Here is a 27,975-nt window from a genome sequence, read left to right on the forward strand (position 1 = left end):
GGATTGTCCTTGAAATGTCACTTTCCTTGGAATTTAAAACACAGGATTTAAACCACAGAGATTTTAATATTTCCTGGGCCAATGGGGCTTTTGCAATTTCTTCAAGTAAAAGCAATAACAAGAACTGGTAAAGCTGACAAAGAATTGGCAGCTGCAAATGAACTTGGAGACAATTGCTATTTAACTGCCTTTTTACAAAAACATTCTCCAACATTCAGCCCTGCAAGCAGATTTTATAAGAAAGAGATTCTCTTCTACCATTACAATGCTTAGTCAGCACTGCTCACACTAAGATACCCAAGGAGGAAAACCCCTCCTCTGTTCCTTGCACTCCCTATTTCCCAGAAACAGGGGAAAAGATTGAAAACAAACTAAATCTCCTCATAGTCTTTGTAAAATAAAGCCCTGTTAAAATGTCAGAGGTCTTAATCAGAATAAACTCAGTCACTGACCCATCCAATACTGATGATACTGTTTCTGGTACTCTTTCTACAAAGACTTAAAGATAACTCACTGTGGATATTTAAACTTGGACATGTTAGTTTAGCTGTAGAGATTCAGTTGCAGCACAGAACCCTCTTCCTTTCCCTCACCACAACACTGCCAATCCATGTTCTTCCCTTCTGCCTAATGCTCTTTGCTCTTACTTTCATTCTGGAACTTTATGGTGAAACCATTGGTCTCCTATACCTCTTTTTATTTCCTTAAAATACAATCATTCCATTAAAATACACCAATACTGTGAGGTAAAATGCTCTTTTTCTGGATTACCTTCTCTTTTTCTGGATTACCTTGTATTTTAAGAGATGAGCTGTGCAGCTTAATTTGTAAGCAGGGTCCATCATGAAAGACACTCTGGCCTCATTTCCTTCTCTGAACTGCTAGGGTTTGAGCTCCAAGAAGTGACAAGTTTAGCCTAATTGTGTTTGAGGACACAAGATAAACTTTCAAAATTATAAACAAAGCAACACTGTGAGTATAATTAAGGGAAAAAAAAAGCACTGTGAATATAACAAAAGTGACATCAGTTCAGATGTTTTTCCTTTTGGAATAAAAGGATTTTAATGGTTTTAAAAACTTTTCTGTACAAAAACTGATCAATGGCTGGCATTTGCTTTCCCATGGTGGCAACAGTTCTAATTACTGTTTCATTCTGCAGCAACTCCCACAGGTCCTGTAACAAAGATTATCTCTTTGGCCAGTGGTGTGTCGAACCCCTGCAAAAGAGTTTAACAAACGCTTTAATTCCTGCAGAAAATTCACTCAAGATTGAAAACTAACCCTGTTACAATGATTCTATCAGGAGAGGGTCCTGAGGCAGAGAGCACCCTTCTCCCTCCAATACTGCCCTCAGCTAGTGTTGTTTTTTTATGACTAAGTAACACACAATAATCACACCCTGCAGGCTAAACACTAAGTATCTATTCAGAATAAGAATGTTCATACTTGGCAGTACTTTTACTCCTCCCAAGCTTGGCAAATATTCTCCACTTCCACCTATCTTTGATCAAAGAAAGCAACTCCCACACCCTTTAACACCAACTTTTACCTCAACATTTCAAACCTTCCACTCAGTCATTGCATTAATCTAAATTTTTGCATTAACTTTCATGCATTAATCCTAAATTGTTGTGGCTTTTTTCTTTTTTTGTCCTTTAAACTGATGTCAGGGTGTGATGCACCCTCTTCCATTAAACATATGCTAAAGCTCCCACAGCAGCAGAGGCCAACAGCTATGGTCTGCCCATGGTTCTGGGGTAGGGTGTGCAAACACTCCAGCTGGACAAGAGCAGGGTAAAACCACACCTTTCAGCTTTCCCCGCCAGGTAGGACATGCTCCGGTTCCCAGACTGTTGAAGTTTGTTAGCTCCAGCAAATTTCTGCACACAGAAACAAACAAACAAATCAAACACCACCACAGTGAGGTTCCTCCCAGTTATATTCCATGACATTCATGTGCTGCCAGATCTTTCCAATTTCACAGAACTCTACTCATTGACTCCCCTGTGCTGGTCACACACATCCCTTAATATGCATAAAAAGGCAGCATAAAACATTGTGTCTGTTCATCAGCAAGACATGGTTTGATTGTTTATGGGTTTTTTCTTCTTTTCAATCTCAATTAGCAATAAGTTAAGTAAAAAAATCCCTGAGCTGAGACTGTTCCTAATAACAGTACTTGGAGGGGTACATGAGCAACATGCAAAGCTGCCATGTCCTGGAACCACTGGAATGCCTGTGATTTTAGAGAATTTAATCTGGAACTGGAATTTGTGGTGGTTTGCTGTGGTGCAAATGTCATGCTTGTGATGTATAAAAGCACAGGTGTGAGCAATGTATGAATAGGTGGGAAACAAGAGAGTCTGAGGGACTCCAAGGAAGCTGCTCCTGAATGGGAAGAAATAGTAATTCCAAGCATGAACTTGGGATTGGAAGCTGCATCTCAGCAGCTGTTAGGGAACATTCTGCAGATGCCCAAAATATCATGTGCCCTCCCAGAGAGCCCCTGGCTGGGTACATACAGTTTCCCACATCTCTGTTCCTCCTTTCATGACAGGTCCATACCTTGCCTGTGTAAGCTTGCTTGGCAGGATCAAATTGTGGTGACTGTTTTGATTTGCTGCCTCCTAAGAGAGAGAGGAGAGAAGCTGTTACTAAAATTTTCTATAAAGAACAATGCATTGCACAGTGTTCCTCTGATGATATGGAGGTTTCACTACAGTCTCCCACACAGTAAAATCCAGAACAATCTTTTAAGGGCAGGAGATGTTTTTGAATAGCTGCTTTTTTACAAAGGAGTCAAATCTCTTTTGCCTCTTAGCTCCTGGCTCCAATTAAACAGATAAGAGAAAAGAAACAAAATCCAAATCCGCAACCCACTTGGCCAATTGTTTCAGGATTTTGTTTCCAAATCAGAAAAGGAATACTCAAGTGTACATTCCTCAAGTCAATTTTTTGAACTATTTCCCCACTATAAGCAAGCACATTGTAACAGTCTGTACTGCACTGGCACCCACACTCACACAGCCCTCTCAAGGCTCAGCTGGTAACATTTTCCACAGCATGCAGCACTCCAGCAAGGGATCAGATCTTACCTGCAAACACTTTGAAGCTGGAATTGCTGTAATCAAAGGGGGTAAACTGCTTTAGTGCTTCCAGCTCCTCTGGTTGCTGGGTTTTTTTCTGCCGTTTCTTTTCTTGTGTTGGCAGCTCTGCTCCTGTTTCTGCTCCCATTTCACTTGTGTCTCTCTCCTTCTTCCTATTAGCTTGCTCCTGCTATGAAAGCAACCCACAGAATAGAAAAAAGGATAAGTTGAAGAAAGGAGAATGAAACATCTCATTGGGCAAATTAACTGCCCCATGGAGCCAGGCTTCAGTGACTGCTCTTGCTTTAGCAATAATAGCATGGGGAGAAATCTCTGTGCTCTTCCTGGGGCCTAAACTGCTTTTTTTGTTGTTTTTTTACCTCACAGTAGGGACTTCTATAAAAAGCTAAATTGTCATTTCACAGGATATGGGAAGCTGAGATCTGCTGTGGCCCCACTGGCATATTTGGGGGAACCTATGCAGAACAGCCTTAAAGAAAGTGAGGAGCAGTAGGGCATCAGTGGAAAACATCCCCTGCTGCACACATGGAGGGATGGGATGATGTGCACAGCACAATTAACAGGAGCCTGTCACACCTGGGGCAGCACCACTACCAAAACACTCTCATTCAGCTGTTTCAGTTACAGGGCTCAGAGTTTCACTCTGAATTATAACAGTCAAGATGAGCAGTGGCTGGAAGGAGGAATTTTATGACATACCATGGCTTGCTGGCGAACAGATACAACATTCTGTGCTGCCTTTTTATTCAGCTTTTGTGTCTGGACATGGGCAGCTATGGAGACAAACAAGCATTACTGTAAAAAGCAGGAGTAAGTTAGCCAGGGGCTTAGAAAAAGCAAGCAAAGCAGCTTGTATCAAGTCTCAAGACACACCAAGGAAGGGAAGAATGGCTGTACCTGACTGCTGGGCTGCTTTCTTATTGGTTTCATTCTTGGACTTCTTCTGTACTGGTGCCTGACTCATCAACTTCCATCGATTGCTGATCTGCAATGAAAAAATATTACCTGGAAAGGCTTTCTTTAAAGTTTTATGGCAAGAAGTTGCTAACACATGCTGCTGCTCATTAAGAGTATAAAAGACCAAATTCAGCTGTAAAAGAGATTAAGATCTGCTGCACCATGTGAAGTAAAACCAAACACTTTAAAAGTTCAAAGCTACAAACAAGCCTCAAAAACAAATGCACACACTTTCAGTAGAGCTTTCAGCTTTGACAGACAGGGACTATACAGCAGAATGTCTCCAATCCCTGGTCTTCAAAGGATACAAATGTCACAGAAACATGTTAAGTTTCTCAGGAAGTATCCAAGGAGAAAAAAATAAATCTATATTGCTGAGGCTCCCAATGGAAAATAAACTACTTCTTTGTTTCTTTTGTACTACTTGGCAGGAAATTTTAGCACCAGTCTTACTTCATAAATTTTTGATGATGGGTCAAACTTTGCAGATTGTGAGACATAGGCAGAATTCTCCTCTGGAGGTAGATACTGTAGAGAAGAAAAAGATTTTGCTTTAAACAGCATGTAACATTTAGCTCATTGCTAAAATGCTACTTGTTGTAAATCAGTGAGTTCATTTGAAGAAATATTCCACAGATAGAACACCTTGTGGAAAAAAAGAAGCCACCACAGCTACTGCCAAGAGAAATACTAAAGGAAAAACAACTAAAAACCCCTCCCCACGAAACCAAAACACCCCCAACAGACCAACCATCAACTGCACACCAGAAAAAATTTTGGTATTATTTTCTGATAATTTACCACTCCAAATGTGTAACAGCATTCTATTGTTCTTCTGATTCATTACAAGAGTAGAATCAGCTTACTAATGCTAGCCATGAAGGACAGATGAAAAACCTGAAAAACCTAAAACTAGCTTAAAAAACCCATGGTGAATGGTCTGTTTACTATGTAGAAAGACTTGTATCCAAGAGGTATTTAAATGTGTTTTGAAAACAAGTCCACACATGTGTCTTTGCAAGGACAATCCCTTGATTCCAGTCAGAGAGCAGCAGCTGATGCTCTATCAAGCCTTTCTGATATGCCAGGAAAAGTAGCTCAGGGCACCCTCTGCACTGGGTAATCTGAATCCCACTACTGGGAGCTTTTACCATTTTAAATGGATTTTCAAAGGACTCCATTATTAGCTGAGCTTTCCGCTGTGCTGTGGTCAGAGTCCTCTTATTTCCTTCGCTTTCATCACATTCCTTAAAAGAAAAGAAGAAAAGGAAGAAATATTAACATGGATATTCTTTTTGTTTGGCTACTGCCATTCCATGCCATGCTGCTTCTCACTCTGAAATTCTACTGCCAGCAGGGACCCTCCAGAGACATGGAGGAACCTTGCTGGCTTCCTAACCCAGCTGTCTTGGTTAGGCTTACGCCTGTCAAGTCAGTACTGTTGCCATGCATTCCCACCTTATTTCTTTCAACACTTCCACACAGTTTTATCAGATTATTAAGTCTGTTTTCTAGTATTTCAATACTGTCACAAACATACTGCTTACACTGAATATGCTGACAGTGGTAGTAGCAACAAGACATGTTGACTCTGGCTGATTGTCTTGAATATCCATTGTCCTCTCACTGTCTGAAAAGAGACAAACATCTTCCAAAACCAGTGCAGGGTCTGCATGAAAAGGAGACAAAATTTTCATTAGAGTCTTGTGTATTTTACTGCTCTTTTGTGTCATGAGGTTTCCCTGAAAGTTTTTTCAGGGCTGCTTATTTTCCCCATGTCAAAGCTCCATCATTACTAGCACAGCTTTTAGGTTAACTCTAAATTACCCAAGGCAGAGTTATTCTGGAGATGATCCATAGGAATCCGTGAACTGTCATGTGGTCCAAAGAGGGCATTCTCCAGCTTCTGCAGAGAGATTCAAATTATAAACACCATTGATACACTACAAATCTATTATTTTCACATACTGCAGAGACACTTTAATGAAAATTGAAAAAAAGGGATGAAATTCAGAGATGGAATATTCTTAGTGCAGCTCATGTGCCAGAGCACATTGCATCTGGCACCAAAGGCTACCTGTGCAAACACCCACAGGCTAATGAGATGCTGTACTTCATGTACATGACAAGAGAGAACGAGTCAGCCTTAGAAACTAATCTGAAACCTCTCTTCTTACAGCTCAGTCAATATATTCCAATATACATGAAACTGTCCAGTAGCCAGAGTGTTTGCTGATGAAACCTTAAGTGCTGCTTTATGGTGGTTTGTAAAATATCAGTTAACAACTGGTGGTAATATGAATCTGGCACAGATAAGTACCATTAAACTAAAGCAGAAAACTTGTAAAATGGATGAGAGAAGTAATTTACTAGCAGGTAGCAAAGGTTGATACATTTGTTTCCAAGTTTAAGGCTGAAGACACTAGGTAAAAATACAATACAAACAATACCTCAGGGTTGGGTAGAGGTGCTCTCTTCCTGACTGAAGTAATCTCAGACTAGAATGGGAGAGAAAGGTCAGTCACTTAAAAGCCCTGTTTCTTCTAGGCCGGCCACCTTACCAATGTTTTCATCACATTTATTACAAGCTAGCAGGTTAATAAAATTACTTTCTTCTTCTCCTGCAGTATTTGCACTTGGCTATACATTCAAACACCTCACACAAAGAGGGCACATGCTTGCTCACATATGTTTTTTTCACTATGGATGAAAGCTGAATTAATATCAACACGCTGCTGATATATTTTAACTAATTAACTTCTTACACCTAGGTTGGTTCTTTTGCCTCACCATAGCTGTAAAATATTTATGAGTCCATTTACATGGCCAGCAAATTCCTCCAGGTGCAGTTCTTCCTCACACAGGCAAATGTGATGTATAGTGTAAGACAAACTGCATTTTGCTCAAGAAGTGTCTGTTCATTTACTGCTCCAGTTTTCCAGGAAACTACACTGTGTGTAAGCCACTACACAGCAGACAGGCAAGAAGTTACAACATATCTTTCTGTTCTACTACAAAATTCAGTGTTCAAAAAGCAAACTTCAGCATACACATCACCACAGGTCACCATTCAGCTCCAGGGCCTGGCTTAGGGAATGCCAGTGATTAGTCTCCTGTGTGGTACAAGCTACTCCTACCTTGAGAAGAGGCATCTCTCGGGCCTGCTGAATGAGCAGATGCAATTCATTAATCTGCTGGCGAACAAGTGGTGGGACAGGGTTACAGCAAGCAATGATACCCTGGCATTCTCTGCAGAGAGAGGAGGAAAATTCAGTGTGCTGTATTTATGGCTGGTATGCTGGGCATTTGCATTCAAAGGATGTGCAATTCAAAGGATTTAACCACTATCCTGACTGTGACGGAGCAAGACAAGTCAGATTCATCTCTGTGATGAAATTCTGCACCAGGTTTGTGCAGATGAGGAGAAGCCATCAAGTCAGGCTCCTCTCACTTCTGTGGTCTGTCTGTCCTCATGATCATTTATTTCATTCAGTATTCACCTCTGAAAGTTGAGCCAGGCACCAGACCTGCCTTTAAAGATGTATTTTTTTTATTCTGAAGTATGGTTGTTAGGTGATGGGTGCCAAATGTTTGGGGAAAATATTGTATAAATTGGGTGTTTTAAGGGATCTGTCCCTTGCCCTCCCCATTCCATAAGGAACTGAAATAAAAATCCAAGTAAGTTTTGGGGGCACTAACCCCTCTCTTGCTCTGTAAAAGTGAAGGAATCTCAGAGGGAATGTGTAACAGAGAGCATTGCAAAGGAATGTGGTTTATTAGTGCAATACAATTCAAATGATGTATCCCAGACATCTGAAGCCTTCTGAAGGAGTACTGCTATTTATTTCTCTTCCAAACTGAACAACTATAGAGAAAAGCAGTACTGACAGCTGGAAGGAAGGGACCAACTGCATAAGTAATTACACCCTTGGAAGTGACTTGCTGGATATTAAGATCAAGTAAAACTCCTTCAGTGTGAACGAAACTTACTTGGGCAGCTCCTCTGCAATCTTCAACAGCATATGGTTTGGTAGCACATACCTACAACACAAAGAGGTGGTATGAATGTAACAGACTGTTAAAAACAATTAAAAACACCTTCAAAGTAAAAACTCTGCTCCCATTACAAGGTCTGGGATGATGAAATAATTTAAAAAGAAAAGAAACGTAACAAAACTTCTGTGAAACAAGCAGCCTGATGTAGTACAGTAATTTCTAGAGGTAACAAAGTAGTCCCATCTCAGGGGTGGAAGGGGCATAATCCAAGAGATTTACTAAAACATCAAGTCAGTGTCCATAACAAACGACTTCCTACCCTGTGCTCTCATCCTCTTGACGTGCTATCTTGTCTCTCCATGCAAACAGCAGCCTAAATGCTGCCAGCTGTTGGGTATCAAGGTGTTTTTTCTGCCTCCTGTAGAGATCAAGGTAGGATTCATCTGTAAAGAGGGGCTTGATGTATTTCTGGATAGGAAAAAAAGCAGCACTCGTGAGCTTTCCATTTTGCCTCTCAGAGACAGAATTGCACACACACATCAGGGGACTAAATTCACTCTGGTGCAATGTGTCTTTGAGCTTTTTATCCTAAACTATTGGTAGGAGCCTATTTCTGAAAAACACACATCCATTGTTAGGGGAAATCCACCCTCATCAAATCCAGGAGCAGTTTTACTATCATCAAGCTTTACTACATCACACAAAGCCTACTTTCACAGACAGTGCTCTCCACAGGCACCATATAGTTGTCTATGAACTCCAGTGAGGCTTTGAACTTTAGGAACGTCCAGCAGAACCAGAAGTGTAACATCTCTCTTAGGAAAGACACAACTGAATGCATTGTGAGGCCAAGGAATACAAGCATTCAGAAAAGAGCAGGAAGGCATCTGAATCCAAGGACCATAGCTAGTGAAAGTGACTGCATATGACTGAGTCAGAGTATATACAGATGTTTTCAGACACAAAAAAAGACAGAGAACAGGCAAAGGACCTTTTCTCCTAATGCCAAACTCCAATCCAGGTAACCAAAGCAGGTGAAGCTTTACCTTCAGGCAGATGTCCCTGCTGCGCTGCCACACAACCTGCAGCTGTGTGGGCTGCTCCTTCCCTCTCTCCCACAGCAACTCCCTCACTTTATCATAGATGTAGAGCAAGTAGTGAGTGTCTTCACGGGCATAGCGGATCATTTCTTCTGGCAAAGGGCTAGAAAAAGAGCCAGAATTACACCAACATATTTCAGCTGTCCTGCCAAACTGTTACTTTTCTCTAAAAAGGCATATTAGGGCAAAATGCATATGAGACATGCCAAGAACTAACATGGAAAATCTGTTTTCATACCGAAGGATTGGTTAGGGAACAGCAGTAAAATGCTGTGCACTGTCCAGTTCACATTCTTGTTTGTGTGCTGGAGAGCAGGACTGCTGTGTAGCTAAGTCATGTGGCAGAACTGCTTGCTATGGTATTTGTCATAGCTCTCCTCTCTCTGCAGAGCCTATAAAAGTAGACTTGAGATCTCTGTGGTGTGCAGGGTGCACCTGCATAGTCAAGATCACTGCTCCAATACCATCTGCTCTGCCTTGCACAGGTGATTAAATGTTTTTGTGGAGGCACTAGAGGAGCAAATACTATCTCTGTAACACTGTAGTGATTAAGAACTGTCCCTAAGAAGTGGGCTTCCAGATTTTCATTACTTCATCTTTGCAGATCTTTCCAAAAAGAACTCATTTAATAAAAAAACCATGGGGAAATGTAACACTCAAAAGTTTGGTAAATGCTGTGCTCATTCATTTTGAGACTAACCCATAACTATGGGTCCTGCAAGGAGAAGCTCTAGCAATGCAAACAAGGAGAAGTGCTACCCTGCAGCCCATTTGAGGGTCAGTTTTTACCGTATTCTCCAGTCAGCCAGCTGGTACTTCTTGTCAGCATCTACACTGCAATACAGCTTTAGCAAGTGATCCAAAGAATGTCTGCCAAGATTGAGGAGACGAGCAGCTTGGTGAGTATCAAACACATTCACCAAGTACAGACCAAAGTCTCTTTGCAGCCATTCCACGTCTGAATCAGCACCATGAAGGACCTTGAAAAGCATAAAAACTTCAGAATGATACGAAGAACATTTCTACTCCAGGCTGGTAGTGCTGTGCTTTCATACTCATGTGTCTAGATTTCTTTTCTCTGTTTTTTACTGTTAAGTACAGAACTACTAAATAAGTGCATCTGACAAGCAGTTCACTACTAACATCAAGGAAACAGGCTCCTGGACAAATTATAGTGAAAGCAGAATCAAGCGATCAAGACCAAGCACACAGTGTGATTTTACCTATAAGAAAGCTCAAACTAAAACAACAATAATAATAATAATGTTTTAAAAATCTGGTGAGTTTTGCAGCTGACCTTCACAATTGCAGGGTCTGTGAAGGTCTCATTGAGGATGTTCATGTCACTGCGCAGTTCCAGTGTATCAATAATGAAGTCTTCTGTTCGGGTGGAAATCTGCATCAGACACGTCAAGCCAAGGAAGCTCCTGTAGGAGTGGTGCTGAAAACAGGGAAGAGAGATGTAAGCTAGGATTCATTACAGAAACAATACTATAAAACAAATGGCATTCTAAATGAGGGAAGAAAGAGCAACAAGACTTCTTTGAGAAAAAAAGACACTGGATGAGCAAACTTTCTCTTTGCAGTGACTAAGATGACATTAAAAAAACAGGATTAATTGAAAGAAGATCAAATTTACTAAGAAGTGCACAGCCAGCCCTGCCATTGGAAAACTTCTAATACTGACACAGTTTAATTCAACCTTATAGATAATATCAGACAGATCAGGGGTCAGGAATTGTCTTTTCATGTCAGAGAGTACAAAGACCACGAGAAAACCACCCTCCACACCCCCCATGAGAAGAATATGATGGTCTCCTAGCTCCTAAAAGTACATGTGTAGCTTCTAAATAAAAAATGCAATTGGATTACCTCTAAGTCCAAGGCAAATTCTTTACAAGTCATAAGCTTTTCATTTAGTTCTACCAACTCATCCAGTGTGGTGATAAAATGACAGGGTGTTTCCTCGATGGGCCTGTACATCTGGCAGAGCAAATGAATTAGGTATGGTATATTCACTGTCAACTCCCAATCCCAACCTCCACCCTCAAACCTGAAACTTGTCAAGTATGGCTTTAAATGAACTACATCTGTTGTTTAAAATTAAAGTGGGCACCAACCTGGAGTTCAGGTTTCTTGAGAACTTCATCTGGTGGAGAAAAATGCTCCAGTTCATACTGGTAAGGATGAGCAAACCTGTGGAAATTAGGAAGAGACAAGCACAGACTAAATTCCAGTCCTCTTTATGAGGACAGAGCACAGAGGCTTTGAGAGCTATGGCTGTTTCCCTATTCTGTCTCTTTTCAAGCAGAGGTTTAGTGTAACTGCAGAGGTCTAAATCAAATCACATACAAAGAAGTGTGGACACAAACACATGCAGAAGTGTTATACATGATGAGCATCAGCACAATCTGACCACACAGGTTCACCCAGGGGACTCCAAGCACCTTGCTGTCAGGTTAGTTTCTTACATGTCTTGCTCAGTTTTCTGCGTCCTCTGCTGATGTATGAAGTCTGCCAAAGCAGCTGGCACATCCAAGTCCTCAGGGCGCTCCTTTCTCTGCCGTCCACTTTTTGTGAGGGCTGAACAACCAATATGGAATAACTGGACTAGGTCCCCCACACAACATGTTCTCAGCCTACTACTATCTCCCCCTCCACCCACCACAAGAGTTTACAAAGTATCAAAAATTTTAACAATTTAGTGCTGCTGTTTTCACTGTCATTTTGTACCTGAAATAACAACTCAGTTACTTGGCTGTTTTTAGGATGACACAAGGTGATTTTGGCTCAAAAGCTTGGATGGAAATTGAAAAATCTACAGAAAAACTTTTCAATCCTTCACGGTTACTGAAAGTACAACTGCATCAGTGCAGAATACAGATGAACTGGCAGCAGCAGAATGTGTTCCTGAGACAGGGTGTTACCAGCAGCTTTGATAAAGCACCAAAACCAAAGGTAGGTCTCCCCACACACCTCCTGCAGCTCACTCATCTGAAAGAATATCTGTAAAGATGACTAGTCACGACTTCTCATGCAAAAGTGACTCTCATGTATGCTCAGGGTAGTAAAAAGCAGCAGCAGATTATCTGTTTGGAACAGATTATTTGCTGTATACCAGCAAGAAGATGCTGTTTGCTGACCTAGCCTGACATTGCAGATATGGAATCAATAGTGTCACCAAGAATGCTACACCCAAGGTTCAACATCTCCTGCTATTTGTTTTTATAGTCTGTGATTTCTCCTCTAGACTGTGAGGACAGGTTTGTGTCAAATACTTGCAACAAATTACTCCCCCAAAAATAAACCCCTTACCTTCAGGCAAAGGCTTCAAAGCATTTGGTTTGATAAAAATTTTAGGTACAAAGGGAGTGTTGGAATTGTCAATCTTTTCACGAAACTTCAGCTGTGGTCGAGAAATATTCTTGGCATGAAGCAGTCGGAATGTTTCAGACTGAGTTCTTTTGTGGAATTCTCCTGCCTATATAAAAAAAACAGAGGTAGAACCAACATGACTTAGCAGACATTCTTTCCCTCAGTCTGATCCAACATTCAGAGGAGGAGTTATACTCCACATTTAAAATTGAGTAACTTTTTTTCAGTAAGGAAGAAAAGTTGGGATTCAAGATCCTGAATTCATAAGCACAGGAAAGGCTGCTGAGGATGTGAAACTGGAATGGCAATTGAAAGCACAAAGATTTCAGAACTAAGTTTGAATGAATAGGAAAAAAAGAGAGAGGTACTTAGAATGTGTGAAAAACATGAGGGAACATTTAATTACTCTACTGGAGAACTGGTAGTGCAATGGCTGGGAGAACAGCTGAGCTAACACAGCCTAACTGAGCATGGGGGCCCTCACCTTACGGTTCCAGCTGGAAACAATCATCTGTGGGGGCTGTAACCCAGCTGGCAGGACTGGCTGCTGGTTTCTATTCACTCCTGATGCTTCATCCAATAAAATACTCTAAAATCCAGAAAAACAGTGTGAAACACCTGTTAAATTACCACACCTGTTAAATTACCACCTGTTAAATTACTCAGACACTGTAGTCAGACTGAGTAAAGTCATGTAGGTAGGTACCTCCGTAGCCATCTCCCCCAAATTCTGTGCAACACAAGACAGACAAACATGGGAGGAGTATGTTAAAGATCAGGGGTGGGAAGAGTTTCTTCAGAGAAGTACTCTCAGATGTACAGACATGTTCTCAGGCTGTGAGGATTTTATGTCAAACTGCATTTAATTTCCTCACACATCCCATATTACCTTCCTGCCCCTTGGCCCACCTACCTTAGCTGCAGTGATCTCTGGCCTGGCAGTTGGAAGAGTTTTTAAAATAAAAAGGGAATACATAAAATTGAGGAAATAGTGACTAATTGTGGAAGCTGTGCCACTAAAGTTCTTGCAACAACAAAAAAGAAAACTTGTGGCAATGGAACACTTTTTAAGAACCACATCCAGAAATAATTTGCTTACCACTCTTTCAAGAATGACATCATTGGAGTCAACCAGCATATCAAATTTATCTTCCAGCCCTGTCACTTTGCTGGAATCTTTCATGAGGCTCCGGCAGCCGTGGTACTGCATCACCTGGCTCATGCTTGCAAGAGAACAGCACAGCTGTCAGCAATCTGAAAGCAGGCTACCTAAACACTAAAACACCCAATTCTCTTACACTTTCTACACTTCAAAGTCTGAAAAGAAATCAAGTTATAGATATCATCACATGAGCAGTAAATAGAAAAAACATCTGTACAGTATTAAAGTGTTAGAATAAGTTTCTCACAAACATGACTTTTAAAATGGACAGCCTAACTGTTCAGTATCAGGTGCTCCTCCCTGCACAGCTCCTCATGGCAATATAATAAAATGCCCTCCTTAAGCTTGCCACTTCACCTGCCAAATGCTAGAGAAGCAGCTAAAACCAGATGTGTGAAATAAACAACCTTTTTACCTATGGCAAGTTTGAGGTTGTCAAAGAAGGGGGTACCTTCTGGTTTGGATTGCCAGCTACCAGCACCAGCCCAGAGGGGCAGAAGGGCCCTTACCAGCGGAGCAGGCGGTCGCTCTGCGTGCTGCAGTAGGCACGGAACCCAGGGAAGCTGCAGTAGAAATCGTACTCGTCTCCAGGCTGGGGGAGCCCATTGGATGCCTTTGTTGCAGCCACCACCGTCCCGAGAGCATACTGTGCAAGAACACCGTTATCAGCTTTTTGTCAGTATTTTGTTTCTGTTTACTCGGGATACTCCTTGATAGAAATGCACTTTACCTGGCTGGTTGGAACTGCATGGCTCTAATGTGTGGTATTGTGGGGTTTTGCACCAGGAGTAACTTCATGTAGTTATTTAGACAGCTTTAAATAATGAAAGTCTAAAAACTTCCTTAAAGAACTACTAAATGATTATAGAACTGCTACTGATCATCCTCCAGTGATCAGGCACTGAACAGGCTCCCCAGGGAATGGTCATGGCCCCAAGGCTGCCAGAGCTCCAAGAGCTTTAGGACAATCCCCTCAGGCAGAAGGTGGGATTGTAGGGGTGTCTGTGCAGGGCCAGGAGCTGGACTCCTGGATGATAATTACTTTATTACTCTACCAAAACACCCCAAATCCCTGCAACGCTTCCTATTTGGGATCTGGCAGCCATTCCCTCTCCGGAATCAGCATCGTGCATAGGTAAAACACACGGGAGCTGACGCTGCGATTTATAAAGCCGGGGCAATTCTCATCGCAACAAGCCGTCCCGAGGGTCCCGATTCCTTGGCATTTCCAGAAATCCCCGGTGGCTGACAAGGCCAGGGCCCGACCCAGGCGGCTAACAGGTCCCGATACACCTCTCTGGCCCCCGCAGCCCCCGGCCCGGCCCACACCCTCCTGCTGGCATTGGGGGACACCCTACGGGTGTCTCCCGCTCCGGCTGGGATCCCCACGCGGCCCCCGCGGGACAGGACTACAGCTCCCGGCATGGCCCGAGCGCACACGGCACGCCGGGAGCGGTAGTGCCTCGCCCGCTCTCCCTGCCCCTCTCCGACCGCACCTTGACGAAGGCGTCGGGGCTGTCGAACCCGGGCAAGGCCGACATCGTGCTGCTTCCCTCCGCGCCCGCGGGCATCCCGGAGCTGCCCGCCTGCCCCACCGGGCTCCCCTCACGGCCGGCTGCCGCCATGTTGACGCGCGGCGCTGTCGCGAGAATCGGGCGCTGTCGCGAGAACGCAGCGCTGCCGGCCGGAAGGGGGGAGAGGAGAAGAGCGGGGCCCGCCGGCGCCCCCAGCGGCAGGACGGGGCAGGACAGGCCGTGTGAGGGATGGCAGCAAGGCCCTGAGGGGAGCCTTGAGGGCCGCCCGGCCCGGCCGGGCTGCTGTGCGGCACATTCGGCCTTTTCCCCCACAAACACACACCGGTGGGACCCAGCACCAGAAGGGAAGGGGCCCAGAGGAATCATCAGCTCTTGGACACCCCAACAATCCCACTTTGTACCTGAGAACGTTGTCCAAAGGCTCCTGGAGCTCTGGCGGCCTTGGCAGTGACCGTTCCTTAGGGAGCCGGTTCATTGCCCCACCACCCGCCGGGGGAAGAACCTTTTCCTGATATCCAGCCTAAAACTCCCCTGACACAGCTCCAGCCGTTCCCTGGTCCTGTCCCTGTCACCACAGAGCAAAGATCAATGTGTGCCCATCCTAGTCCCCTCAAGAGGGAGTTGTAGACTGCAATCAGTTTCTCCTCAGACTCCTCCAGGCTGAACAGACCAAGGACCCTCAGTGGCTCCTCTTCCCCATCTTCCCGTCCCTTCTTTGTACACTCTAGGGGCTTAAAAATCTTTCTTATATTGTGGTGCCCAGTCCCCTTGACAGCCACACCAATGCCCAGAAAGGGGCAAGGGCCAATACTCAAATTTGTGACTGCCACCTGCCCATTTCCCATTTTGGGAGTGCAGCATTTGCACAAGCAGCTGGGGAAGCCCAGGGAATCCCGTCCAACACTCCATGCTGTGCCCCTGAGCCCAAGGAAGCTGATGTTCTTATCACACAGATGATATCACATATTCTGGAAAACAAAAATTTAGGGGCTGCATGCTCACAGTTTGTTTATACAACTGACAGATTTCATTCAGCTGCTGTCAGAAGGGAAATAAAGCCAATGACCTGAACTGATGCACAAAAAGACAAAGCAATGGCAACAGGAACCTTAAAAAAATTGTAATCTGCTTCCCTGCCCTTGCCTAAGAAAGACTTAGGAATAAACAAGAACACAGCTGAAGTGTTTACATTTTGATGTAATTTATTGGCACAAAAATATGCAAATACAACATGGCATCTAAACATGGCTACTCTGTTGTATTTTGTGCATTGTTTTTAATATTTTTAATTCATAAATCATAACTTCACCTTCAACCTCATGTTTAATAACCATTATTTTCCGTTTCAAGTTACAATCAGTTCTCCCCCACGTCTGCCTCCTGTGCCAAACCCTAACTTTCCCTAGTTATTCCCCAACACTTCTTTTTAACCCAGACACTGCAGGAGGCTCCTAAGTGGTATTTATTTGTACCCTGCATCCAATGTGCCACCGATCACTCTGCACACAGGCACCCCAACTTTGCTCAGGCTCAAGGTTTTCAAATCTTGCATGTGCTCAAAACCCTGATCTAGTCAGAAAGACAAATCCTGAACTAGTGTAATGAGCAGATAGACAAATTCCAATTCTGGGGCAAGAATCAAGTTTGAAAACAAGGTACAGGAGGAAACAATGGTAAAATTCTACTTATCTTTCTTTCCAGTTATGCAGCTCCCCTCAAACCTAAATGAAGCCTCCTGCACAAGCGCATTTAGCTCACTGCACCCACATCAACAGGAATGACCAGGGCAATAATTATTCTGCAAGTTACTTAGTTACATTGCAAAGTGAGTGAAAACCCGTATAGTTATTTTCAATGGATCTCCAGTTCCCCAAAGACAAAGTGGAACCATAGACATCTGTGGTACAATCAGTCTTCACTGTCCTGGAAACCCAAATCAAGTGTTTTGTTTCAGACAGCTTGTTTTTCCAACAGCAGCTATACATTGGCTTACACCAACTTTTAATATACAATAACTCTTTAAATTTACATTTAAAAATATTTGACAAAGGCTGTATTTCAGTCCAACGTTCAATTCGTGTTTGTAGAAGAGCAAGTTTGGAGTGAAAAAGCCTCCAGAATAAAAGGCTGTGCATACTCTGGAATCTCCTGTTACCAGAAAGGACACCTAAAGAAAATAAAGATATTGCAATAATGTTGACTTGCATGTAGTTTCACAAAGACAACACTGAGAAAGACTGAGATTTCATACAGACTAGGCACCATTTTAGCACAAGCAAAGTTGCCAGGTGATCTTTATTATTTTTAAACATTAGCAGGAAAGAGATCTATTTCCTTAAGCATAGTTCTAAATTATCTAACTCTCAAAATGACACTAAATCAGCTTTGTTCTATCCTTCAGTGTAGCTGAAAGCACTGACCACCACATTCCTTATTTCAAACATTTAAAATGTAAAATCCTTGTCACTACTTATAACAGCAAATTTCCTAGAGGACTGTCTATGTCTATTGCCATGAGCTTGCAGAATCAAGATTTGTAGGAGCCAGATCAGATGCAGTATGTGGTATGGCTCCTACAAATAAACTGCTCAAGTGAGGTTCTCTTTAGCAGTTCCCTGCTCAGACTATTCCAGAAGAGTTTTGCCAGGTTAGCTGAGTGACAAACTCACCATCCAATGTAGCACTGGCACAGGTTCTCATGGGAAGTTGCTTGTTTAATGAGCAGTTCTACTTGTGTGGGTACATCGAGAGTTTCGTCATGAGAGAAGTCTCGACCTTTGAAATTAAAGGATGAAAAAAACCACAAAAGGAGTCACAAATCCTGGTCCTAATCCCTTCAAGGACATTATCTGGCAGGAGGGGAGTAGTTTCTTAGAAACTTTAAAAGTGTAAAATTTTGCAACTAAATGCCGCAAACTATGAAGCCAGTACAGTAGAAATTCAACTTCCACTAACAAGCATGCAAAATATTAAGTCTTTGTAGTTACAAACACCTCTGTACTTTTCAAATCAGACTTATTTGTATCTAAATGCAGGCACAGTACTTAGGTTTTGGACAAAAAGCAGGAAAATGGCCTCATCCACTTAATCAGAATATGTTAAATTAAAGGTTTAATACAAAATACAAACAGTAAGGATAGTGCTGATCCATCAGATTTTAAGTTTCTTTTATATAAACCTAACTAAACACTCACCGGTGAGCTTATCTCGGACCCTGTTGATGATCTGAATTGCCTTCTTATTTAGAGCTTCTGGCTTCACCAGACCATCTCCTACTAAAAGAGAGAAAGAGGACACAGAATAAGCACTTCGTCTGAACAATATTTGTAGTGCTGTTGGATGTGCCCTTTCCAAATATACTTTGAGAGCAAACCTAGATGCATTTTCTACAGATACAAATCTTTTTGGGAGTTGAGAACACAGATCATTTTTATGCTGACAAGAGACTGTAGCTGTCCCATCTCATATAACTGCATTTGGACATTGACAAAATTTTCTGATCTAAGAACAGTTTCTGGATCAGTATAGAAACAACAATGAAACTCACTGAAGGAATGGATGGATTCAGGCACTGTGGTTCCAGTTTTTTTGTGGGCTGTCTCACCCAATTCCACACTGTCCAACATTTCTATTGAAAACAACATGAAAACACAAAAGCATAAATGTGAAGCTGAAAAGCAGCTGAAATATTCTGGAAAAATTAGCAAGACTGCTAATCAGCTAATTTGAAAAGCATATTTGTGACATCTACCATCTTTTCTACTCACCCACTGACTGACTGGTTGAGTAGGAGTCTGTTCTTGTTCGTGAGCGCTTATTGCCCTTGGTATTTGCTGCAAGAAAACAAGGAGTTGGAAAGGATGAACTGAAGTTTCAGTGTTTCAGAGCAAATTTGTCCACAAAAAATACAGATCTGGTTGCCTTTCTGCTTCTCCAGATTTGATGTCACCTGAAAATAATTTCCATCTCCTGATCGCTGCTGTAATTTCATGTTAAAATCCCTAAAACTGTGTGCACATAAAAATAGCACATGCAAACTAACAGTCTGATCAGATTGTTTGAAAACACACTGGATTTCAGGCTTCTGGATTTCTTGTATGCATATTCTCTTGCTGTCACTATTTTATCAGAATCACTTACTGTCCATCAGTCTCCAATTCAATAAGGGATCATACACAAAGGCTTCCAGCACAGCCATGACACTGTCCTTGTGCTCACGCAGCACTTCCATCACTGTATGACAGGTGATTCTATAGTTCCCATCGAGGCCTGTCACCTTTGGAAGAAAAAGAAGTGAATCTTTGTTCACTCTGCAAGTACAACCCCAACACTCAGGGAGCAGGAAGTAGCTTTGAACTGGAGTTCTCTATGCTCTGTTCATTAAGAGAACCAGACACACATTAATTACAAACTAAGAAGCTCTCTTCTCCATGAGGATGATCTTTGTAAAGTACCATGCAACTGGCTGTGTCTGGTTGATATAAACAGCTATTTGAAATGGGGACACTAAGGAAGGCCTAAGAAATTGGAGGAATTTCAGGGTAGTTTATTTTTTAACTAAAAAGTTGCTTTCCACTGTAATGTACTGCAGATATCACAGGTGATGTTTTAACTCACAGAAAACCAAGCTGAAATATTAACACCTCAGGTTCTTAAGAAGTGGTAAAATTTAGCCATAACAAAAAAATACAGGAGAAACTGAGAAATGGTTGCCATTTTCCCAAGGAACAGTCTCCTCCAAACCAGAGGGAATGCTTACCTCCATAGCATTTGTCAGCATCCTTGTTAATCTAAATGGAATCTTCTCAGGGAACTTTTCTCTTGTCATTGCAACCTAAACACATGATGATGGAGAACAAGTAAATTAATAGCTAACTTACTTTTTAAAAGTTATTAACTACTGAGATCCTTTTGCTACAATCTTGAAGATTTCATTGCAAATAGGGAATAAAGTCACAGCTTTATGTTCCTCAGTTTTCACAAATTACTTGGAGAAGCTCAGTGATAAACTTGATAAGAAAGGGAAAACTCAAGCATGTGCCCAGCAACACAGACCGCCTATCAGCAGCCTAAATTGCTCCAAGAAATTTCATGGAGGTGATGTTAACACTTCTTTGCTTGTTCCAGTGGTCAGCTAATCCCCACGACATGCTTCTGAGATGAAGTGTCTATTATTTTCATCCTGACTGTAGATAGATGCAGGGAGGCTCAAGAGAGCCAAAGGGTTTGCCCAGGATCACACTCCAAGGTCAGTTTGTCCTGGCTTATAGATTAATTTCTGTTCCACCAGAAAATGTGAAATATTACTGAAAATGTCATGTCCAAATACAAAGACTTACCTCAAAACAGTCCCCAAAGTCGATATGCAGGATCTTTCCACTCAGTCTGTCTAACATCAGATTGGAAGGGTGTCTTTGATGAAGGAGTGGGAGAAAAACAGACCATCAGTGACAGAGCATAACAGAAACCCAAAGGAAATCACAGCAGCTCCAGTCTGAAAATACATTTATCTTCATGAGCAAGAACAGCCAGTGGTAGCTTACTTGTCTGAGATCTTCAATCTCAGGATGAACAGGGAACCTTCCTGACAGTGTGTTTTGTAATTACCTCTCACAAGTGAGAGGTAATTATCTTCTCACCTTGGAAGATAAATAAGCTCCCGGATAAGAACCATCAGTACATTTCTTGGATATGAATGTTTATGAATGTTTATTTTTCAGTTAGGATACATTTTTCCACTTGTTTTATGCCTTTTTTTTTTTTTTTAGTGTAGAAAAATGTAATGCATTATGCTGCACTTGAAGTAACACAAATTGTTTTACCACCAAAAGAGAAGAAAATCAATCCAGACTAGCAAAACTACAGTGCTGTATTCATGCTTACATCTTCCAATTTTGTCTTAATTCAGTTTTCAAGGGTTTATAACTTCATGTTAGAGACTTTAAAGCTCAGAAATAAGAGCTCTTGCTATTAAAACATTTCAGGGTTTAGCTGTTTTTGCATTATAGATTTTAAATCAAATATACATTGTCTTTAAAAGTATTTTGGAAATTATATTAATAAAATGGATGGAGAAAGATTTCCCATTCTGTAAAAGGGCAAAATTAGAACTTGTGGTCCTTAATGTAGTTCCACGTGCTTTCATTTCAAAAAGACAGAAGGTCTTACTTGTACTCAAGGTACACAAACTGCATCTCATACCTGCAGTGCTGAAAACAGCAGCAGCATAATTAAGACCTGAGAGATGGTATCACTGCAACTCAGCAGTAACCACAGTGGAAGATGTTACCACAAGAACAGATTTAGGAATGAACTGACGCCTTCACAATCTGTGCTTTTAAAGAAAAAAAACCTTTACAGCTTTACTTACCTGTCCCCAAGGCCCAAAATGTACCCAACCATTGACATCACAGCTAGTGAACGGGTGTAATTTGTTCTTCTGTCAAACCACACCTACAAGTGGAGACAAAACAGAGAAAGCCAGGCAGGTATGTTGCATGCTTCACTTTATATTATAATTGATGCATTAACCATTTGCATTTTGCACAAGCAGAACTGTGATATGCTTAGATTCAGTGCTCTGTAAGTTTCACGGGGTTCAAACACCCTGTGCCCTTGATTGGATGTCTAAGTCATTAAGAGAATATATTGTGGGGCTTCTGCTTTTCTCTCTCTGCAGAGTATATGGAGACTAAAATCTCCAGTCTTGTGCTTTGCACTTCACTTGTGCTCTGAGCCTTGTAAGGCCCCTGCTGTGGGGATACATGTGTGGATACGTTCTGCAGTGATTCAGCTGGGGTTTCGGATAAATAAACTCCACCTCTCACTCACTCTGCAGAGGAGATAATTACACACTCTGCTGTTTGCCAGTACTTGTGTTGCACTCACCTCTGAGCTTGGACTTTTCAACCACAGCAGTTTGGCAAGGTCATCCCCAGCTGTGTTATTGACAGCATGTTCAAATACTTCTACTTTCTGCATCAGAGTCAGGTGGTCATAGTCTGGAGCCATCTATAATTCAGAAGTGACATTCAGCAAATTAAAAAGCCACCTCCAGTAGCTTCTGGTTGCACTGTGAGAAACACAGTAATCATAAATAATTTCATATCAAATTTACACTTAAATTATTTGTAGACTGACCAGTATGTTTCAAACACAGCGATATAATCACACAACAGTGAAGAATTGTTTTTAAATGGGATAGCAAATGCTTTAGTATCCACAAAGTCAGTAGCCCACAGCTCTATTTAACAAAAAAAAGTGCACAGGTAAGTCTTTTTCAAAAACGATTATCCAAAGTCTTCTGGGCTGGCAAACGCTTTCCTTTTTGGCAGGAAATTTCCAATTTTCTAGCAGTGTTCAGTTTCTCCAATCTGTCCAATTTTGGTCCTGCTGCTTAGACACAATGGTTGTAATTCCAGCAGCACGGCACCTTGTATGAGACACACCACAGTCATGCAAAATTCCAAACACATATCAGTTACCAAATGGCAACAACTTGTGCTCACTAACTCTTATCTAAATATTTTTTATTTATTGTAACAATCAGAAAAGAGGCAGAGGAAGAAGCCTTGCACCATTTTCCTTCACTAAGACAGTGGTGTGCTAAGAGAAGGTACCAAAACCTGTGCCAGCTTTGCCCCTTACCCTCAGCATGATGCGATGCTCAATGTTGAGCAGGATCTTTTTCTTCTCCCTGTAGTCCCGGATGAGTGCATGCAGTGTGTCACAGTGGGGCACCCAGCCAATTAAGCCTGAATTTGTAGACAGTGGAATAACAGCATATCTCTGGATGCTGTGGGGAAAAATGGAAAATCCCAGCTCAAATTCTATTGTAACTTATTATTTGGGATGCTTAAAACAACTACTGTTAAATCTGATTCTGGTCCAAACTGTCAATAGTTGCTCTGCTTGTCTTTTCAAACAGACTTCAAACATCCATTTTGCACAGATTGTTGCCAGGTAATCTACAGACAAGCTCAAAGTTTACATGGTTTTCACTGAAAGGCTGCTTTCAGAAGGTACATGTTGTGTCACTCACAATGATCTGTTATTTGCACAGGATGTGTTCTTGCTGGAAAGACACTGCAGAATTGCACTCAGTGACTCTTCACCAAGCTATTTAGTGACTATAATAAAAATCTTTGGCAAAAACCCATTCTCAGGCTCCTAAGGCAGTGCTCAAGGTGTCTTGAAATAGGCATTGCTAAAAAGACCGTAACAATTTACAAGATAGTACTTCAATTAAATAAAATAAACAAACAATCTCCTCTGATACATTTCCTCCATGTTTGAATTCTATGAACACTGGTTTTCTTTTCAATTAACTTAGTTCCAAGATTTACCATTTCTTCCCAAAACCACTGCTTGTGCCAAGGTTTACTTGCAAAGCTGCACCTGTGTAAGGAGTCACATGTGCACAAGCATTTTCAGTGATTCCACAGAGCACACACCTGAGGTTTTTACGAAGAGAAGTTGGGTCATTTGCTAACAGAGTGTTGACCAACCCAAAAAGCTGCATCACTCTTTCATCTTGGCGAAGGTCTTCATGACCTTTCAGAAGGAATACAAACTCATGCCCATTGCTTCCTACAAAAGAATTAGTGCACAAAAGTTCATTCTCATTGAATAAACAGACAAGAGTAAAGCCCAAAACTGGAAAGAGTGGCAGTCAGACCGATTAAGAAAAACTTCACCTGAAAGGAAAGGTTGTAGAGGTTTTATCAGGTAAATATATAGTTGGACCTAAGAGCAACAAGAGTTTAAATACTGGAATAGCAAAGTGAAAACTGCTCTCTCTTACCCATTAATGTCAACTTCCTGGGTCGCTGCTTGGAGGTGATGACCTGCAGAGAAGGAGCGATGGACTGAATCCGTATGATGGGCTGGTTGGGATCGTACGTTCCTGGCACTGCCAATTCCAGATCCCGGCACATTAAGAGTTTTGGTGACACATACTGTAGCTCCAAAGAAGTGAGCTACCAAAAGCAAAAGAAATACAACCCCTTAGAATTTCAGTTCAATCTCACAGAAGCATCTGAAGAGTTCATGTTGTCAAGGGCCCTAAAGCAGTTCAGGCCGTGACCAATACTTCAGGTACTTAAACACCAAATTTGCAGCACACCCTTTGCAGTTATTTCCAGAATACCCAATTAGTATGTTTTGAATAACCAGAAAACATAAAGCAAAGGTTGGTATTGAGAGCTTGCACTGTAAGACCCAGAAAAGATCTGAATCTCCCCCCTCACCTGTGGCAGCTGCTTGGAGATACGTCGGAACACGTGATAATAGAGATCCCAAGCCTGAGTTAGGTCTTTGACATTTCCTGATTTCATATACTTCCTGCACCACTCTTGAGCTTCCATGAGATCTCTGCCATAGGCCTAGGGATTCAAACAGCAGAAAAATGAATTTCAACAGACTGTAGTGTAACAGGTGGAGACCACTTAACATCTACAAAGAGCATCAGAGTCTCTTTTCAAATTGCACTACAAATACTTGATCTCACATTTTTATAGCAGATTAGAATTTTATAGCATTTTTTATAGCAGATCCAGAAATTCCTAGATCCAAAATCTGCATTCAATTTATCAAACAACATAGCTCACAAGTAGACTTCATTATAGGAGGAACTGAATGCTTAGAATCACCCTTTAACAGCAGGCCTACAAGCTCAGTTAATTCTCTGTTATCTGTGCTAGTGCTTACTGTGAACAAAGCAGAGCACTAATCCCTTTGTAGTCCCTATCAGACACTCTGCCAATACAAGACTGCAGGGCTTTGGACTACCATGGCCTCTTATAATCACCAAAAGTGACACAGATCTGAAGATAAAGATTTCATTTCAATAATGAAATCTGCAAGTAACATAATGAGTCCCAAGAGATTCACTTTTTGTGTTAAATGGCAAAGGTTCTTGTAACACATCTGGGGCAGGTGGCTGTCCTGAAGAACAGCCTCTGGGCCATTTGCTGATACCTGATTGAAGGATGTCTCCTTTAAAGTCTGAGGCCCTCGCTCCATCATTGCATGAAGTGGCTCCAGCACCTCAAACATTCCCTTTACATTTCTTTCTCCAAAATACAGACGAGATGCTTCTTCCAACCCTTCATGCCACATCTCATGCCACAGGATGGCCACACGAATCAGCTCTTCACTCACCTGTTTCAGGAGAGAAAAAAAGATTAACATTTAAAGAAATCCCTGGAACTGGGTCCTGACTTAAAATTGCAAAACTCCTCTCTTCTCTAATGTTATGAAATATTTGTTCTTGGAAGCCAGAGGGAGCCACAAGAACTACCATAGTGATGGCACATTTCTTCTGTAAGAAGCTAACCAGGCTTTTCTCACCTTATTTGTTACCTTTGAAATTCTCTACATGCTTGTGCAGCTTGGCCTGAAAGCATTATTTTTCACTTATTCATAAATATATTTATCAAATTAATTACATTACTCTTTCTTGCTATCTCAGTAAGTTTTGTTTCTACTTCCCATTAAGCAAAACCACCTCTTTATGGAACAAAGGTTTTTCATGTATTTCTTCTCTAAATGTATTCATAAGGAAACACAAAAATTCAGTATGTGATTTACTGTAGAATGGAAGCATTCTCTGGAAATTACACTAATACTGTAACTTCTACCAGTTGCAAATACCTCAAATTAATTATACTTGAAGAGAATCAACAATGAATAGTGATTTTGTGTTACTATAGCTGACATCCATCCATCCAACATAACACACAATGCTACACTGAGCACTCACCATCATTGCCTGCTGCACCAGAGTGTTGCTATGCTCACACATGTTTTTCAAGATCTTATTTGCAGCATTGTGCCGAGCAGTGGTCGTAGATTTGGAAGCCACAGTCAAAGGATAGATCAAAGCCTGCAAGGGACAGCAACCAATAATACTTTAGAACCCCAAAGAAGAGCTACATAATCTTAAATAATTAGCAAAGCATTAACAAACAGCAGCCTTAGGAATCAATAGGAGGAAGCAAGCTTGCTTCTGAAAAGTAGTGACAGGAATTTACTACTCAAAATTTTCTGATCCAACAACAGGCAGTCAAGACTTTAATTCACTGAATAGCAGAACAACACTGAGAGCCTCTTTCAAACTGGAAGAACAAAAACAGGTTTTAGGATTTTGTGATATTCCACACTGTGGAAAGAAATTTAGATAAAACCTGTGAGGAAGGTTCTTTGTAGTCACGTACACACATTAAAGGTGATTTGCACTGCCCAGTAGACATTAAATTAGACAAAGAGCTCTTCCCAGGCTGCATGGCTCATTCACCTCCTTCCCTTTTTATGTGAAGTGCTGAGGTGAGAGCAGCAGCAGCAGCAACAGGAATTGTCCCCATCCTCAGAGCCATCACTTGCTGTGACGTGCTGTGCAGGCAGGGGACAGCTGTGAGAACTGCTGCTCTGGGCTCAGGCTCACCTGCGGGTGGTAGCGCCCGATGTCCGTGAGCAGCTGGTGGATGAGCCGGCCCACCAGTGGGCGAGGGGTGTCAATCCTGGCTATGAGCTGAGGGATTACCTGGGGGCAAGGAAAAGGAAAATAAACACTCCTGTCCATTGCATTTGCAGGCAACCCCTGACGAGGGGGAGAGAATGATGAGGAGGACTCCACTGATATCAGAAGGCTAATTAATTACTTTATTATACTACATTATTCTATACTATATTACATTATGTCTAAACTGAATCTGCCAAGCACTCAACTCTGCACACACTGCTCTGAATTTCATGACTGTCAGTGACAGTCCCAACACACACACACACCTGGCCCTGATAGCCAAGGAAACAAAACCCCATCACTGTGGGGAAACAATCTCCACATTGCATTCTACTTTGGCACAACAAATGATAAGAATTGTGTTTCCTTTCTCTGAGGTTCAGAGAATGTGAAACCCAGAGATATTCTTGGGAAGAATTGTGCCTTGCTTTTCTCTGTGAAGAGAAATGTGGCTACACCTGTCATCTCAGGTGTTCAGTGCCCCAGCTGTTGTGCCCTCTCCTAGAGACCTCACAGCATCTAAAGGAGACAGGGAAGCCCATCACTCATTTTTGAGTTGGTCAGAGGGCAACACAAGGTTCCAAACAGAAATGTACAACAGTTCAATGAGATCACAACTGTTCTGTGCAAAACTGTTACAGGATCCTACTAAGGAAAAATGCTTCTTGAAGTATAATGCTTAAATAGGAAATAAAGTATTTTTAAAATTAATTACAAGAATCATTCGACAAGGCAATCCTGAAATAGACTGTGAACTACATCAAAGCAGGACAGAGGTGTTTTATACCTGATCACCACTGAATAGATGTCATCTTTAATTTAAGAATTTTCATTCTTTCTCATAAATATGCACTAATCTGCATATAAATACAGAAACATTTCTCATTTATTCTGTTCAAGATGCTTGTTAAATCAGCTACAGACTGCACTGCACACTGCTCTCAGCACTCACCTATGGAGGATTGTTTAGCAAGGGATCATAACAGATATCATGCAGCAAATCCCCAAACTACCCCCAGAACTGTGATCTCTTTGTGTTATTTACCTGCAGCCAAGTGTCTATTTGGATTGCCTTGACTCCTTCTACCAAAGCCTCATTCACATCAGGCCAATGACCATAGTCAAACCACAGAGTAAGGACTCTGAAAAAGAGAAATACTTTTGTTAGGAACAAACAAACACACAACCAAAACAAAACAAAAACCACCAACCAACCAACAAA

At 41.7% G+C, this 27,975-nt stretch overlaps 2 protein-coding genes across 7 annotated transcripts in view; both read right to left on the minus strand.

Annotated features, from left to right (window-relative positions):
* Positions 1-1,036: 1,036 nt before the first annotated feature.
* EXOSC10 (exosome component 10) lies at positions 1,037-15,356 on the minus strand. Of its 2 annotated transcripts, XM_059866834.1 has the most exons (25): positions 15,194-15,355; positions 14,207-14,343; positions 13,635-13,758; positions 13,020-13,124; positions 12,476-12,641; positions 11,632-11,743; positions 11,281-11,356; positions 11,033-11,143; positions 10,458-10,601; positions 9,950-10,140; positions 9,107-9,263; positions 8,380-8,528; positions 8,055-8,105; positions 7,202-7,313; positions 6,515-6,562; positions 5,892-5,970; positions 5,612-5,733; positions 5,216-5,311; positions 4,518-4,592; positions 4,005-4,092; positions 3,807-3,880; positions 3,096-3,276; positions 2,566-2,627; positions 1,807-1,880; positions 1,037-1,217 (listed from the first exon to the last, which is right to left on the minus strand). In XM_059866834.1, the coding sequence occupies exons 1-25, from the start codon at positions 15,320-15,322 to the stop codon at positions 1,187-1,189; spliced, it is 2,694 nt and encodes an 897-aa protein (XP_059722817.1). In that variant the 5' UTR covers positions 15,323-15,355; the 3' UTR covers positions 1,037-1,186. The 2 variants fall into 2 exon arrangements, with proteins under 2 accessions (XP_059722817.1, XP_059722818.1); XM_059866835.1 differs by lacking the exons at positions 1,037-1,217; positions 1,807-1,880; positions 2,566-2,627 and having other exon boundaries at positions 3,116-3,276; positions 3,807-3,902; positions 15,194-15,356.
* A 1,132-nt stretch (positions 15,357-16,488) lies between these two features.
* MTOR (mechanistic target of rapamycin kinase) overlaps positions 16,489-27,975 on the minus strand; it is a 69,921-nt gene continuing 58,434 nt past the window's right edge. For 4 of the 5 annotated variants that reach the window (XM_059866431.1, XM_059866432.1, XM_059866434.1 and 1 more), the window contains 18 exons: positions 27,799-27,895; positions 26,676-26,774; positions 25,995-26,117; positions 25,211-25,393; positions 24,481-24,615; positions 24,036-24,210; positions 23,686-23,821; positions 22,880-23,027; positions 22,121-22,243; positions 21,603-21,685; positions 20,572-20,644; positions 19,992-20,066; positions 19,373-19,508; positions 19,000-19,065; positions 18,780-18,860; positions 18,427-18,507; positions 17,902-18,007; positions 16,489-17,399 (listed from right to left, as the gene is read on the minus strand). In XM_059866431.1, the coding sequence (XP_059722414.1) occupies positions 17,384-17,399; positions 17,902-18,007; positions 18,427-18,507; positions 18,780-18,860; positions 19,000-19,065; positions 19,373-19,508; positions 19,992-20,066; positions 20,572-20,644; positions 21,603-21,685; positions 22,121-22,243; positions 22,880-23,027; positions 23,686-23,821; positions 24,036-24,210; positions 24,481-24,615; positions 25,211-25,393; positions 25,995-26,117; positions 26,676-26,774; positions 27,799-27,895 (1,936 nt within the window). In that variant the 3' untranslated portion in view covers positions 16,489-17,383. The remainder of the gene's footprint in view (positions 17,400-17,901; positions 18,008-18,426; positions 18,508-18,779; positions 18,861-18,999; positions 19,066-19,372; positions 19,509-19,991; positions 20,067-20,571; positions 20,645-21,602; positions 21,686-22,120; positions 22,244-22,879; positions 23,028-23,685; positions 23,822-24,035; positions 24,211-24,480; positions 24,616-25,210; positions 25,394-25,994; positions 26,118-26,675; positions 26,775-27,798; positions 27,896-27,975) is intronic. The other variant, XM_059866433.1, reaches the window with a different exon arrangement.

The sequence above is a fragment of the Haemorhous mexicanus genome, chromosome 23 (assembly GCF_027477595.1).
Source record: "Haemorhous mexicanus isolate bHaeMex1 chromosome 23, bHaeMex1.pri, whole genome shotgun sequence".
Taxonomy (NCBI): domain Eukaryota; kingdom Metazoa; phylum Chordata; class Aves; order Passeriformes; family Fringillidae; genus Haemorhous; species Haemorhous mexicanus.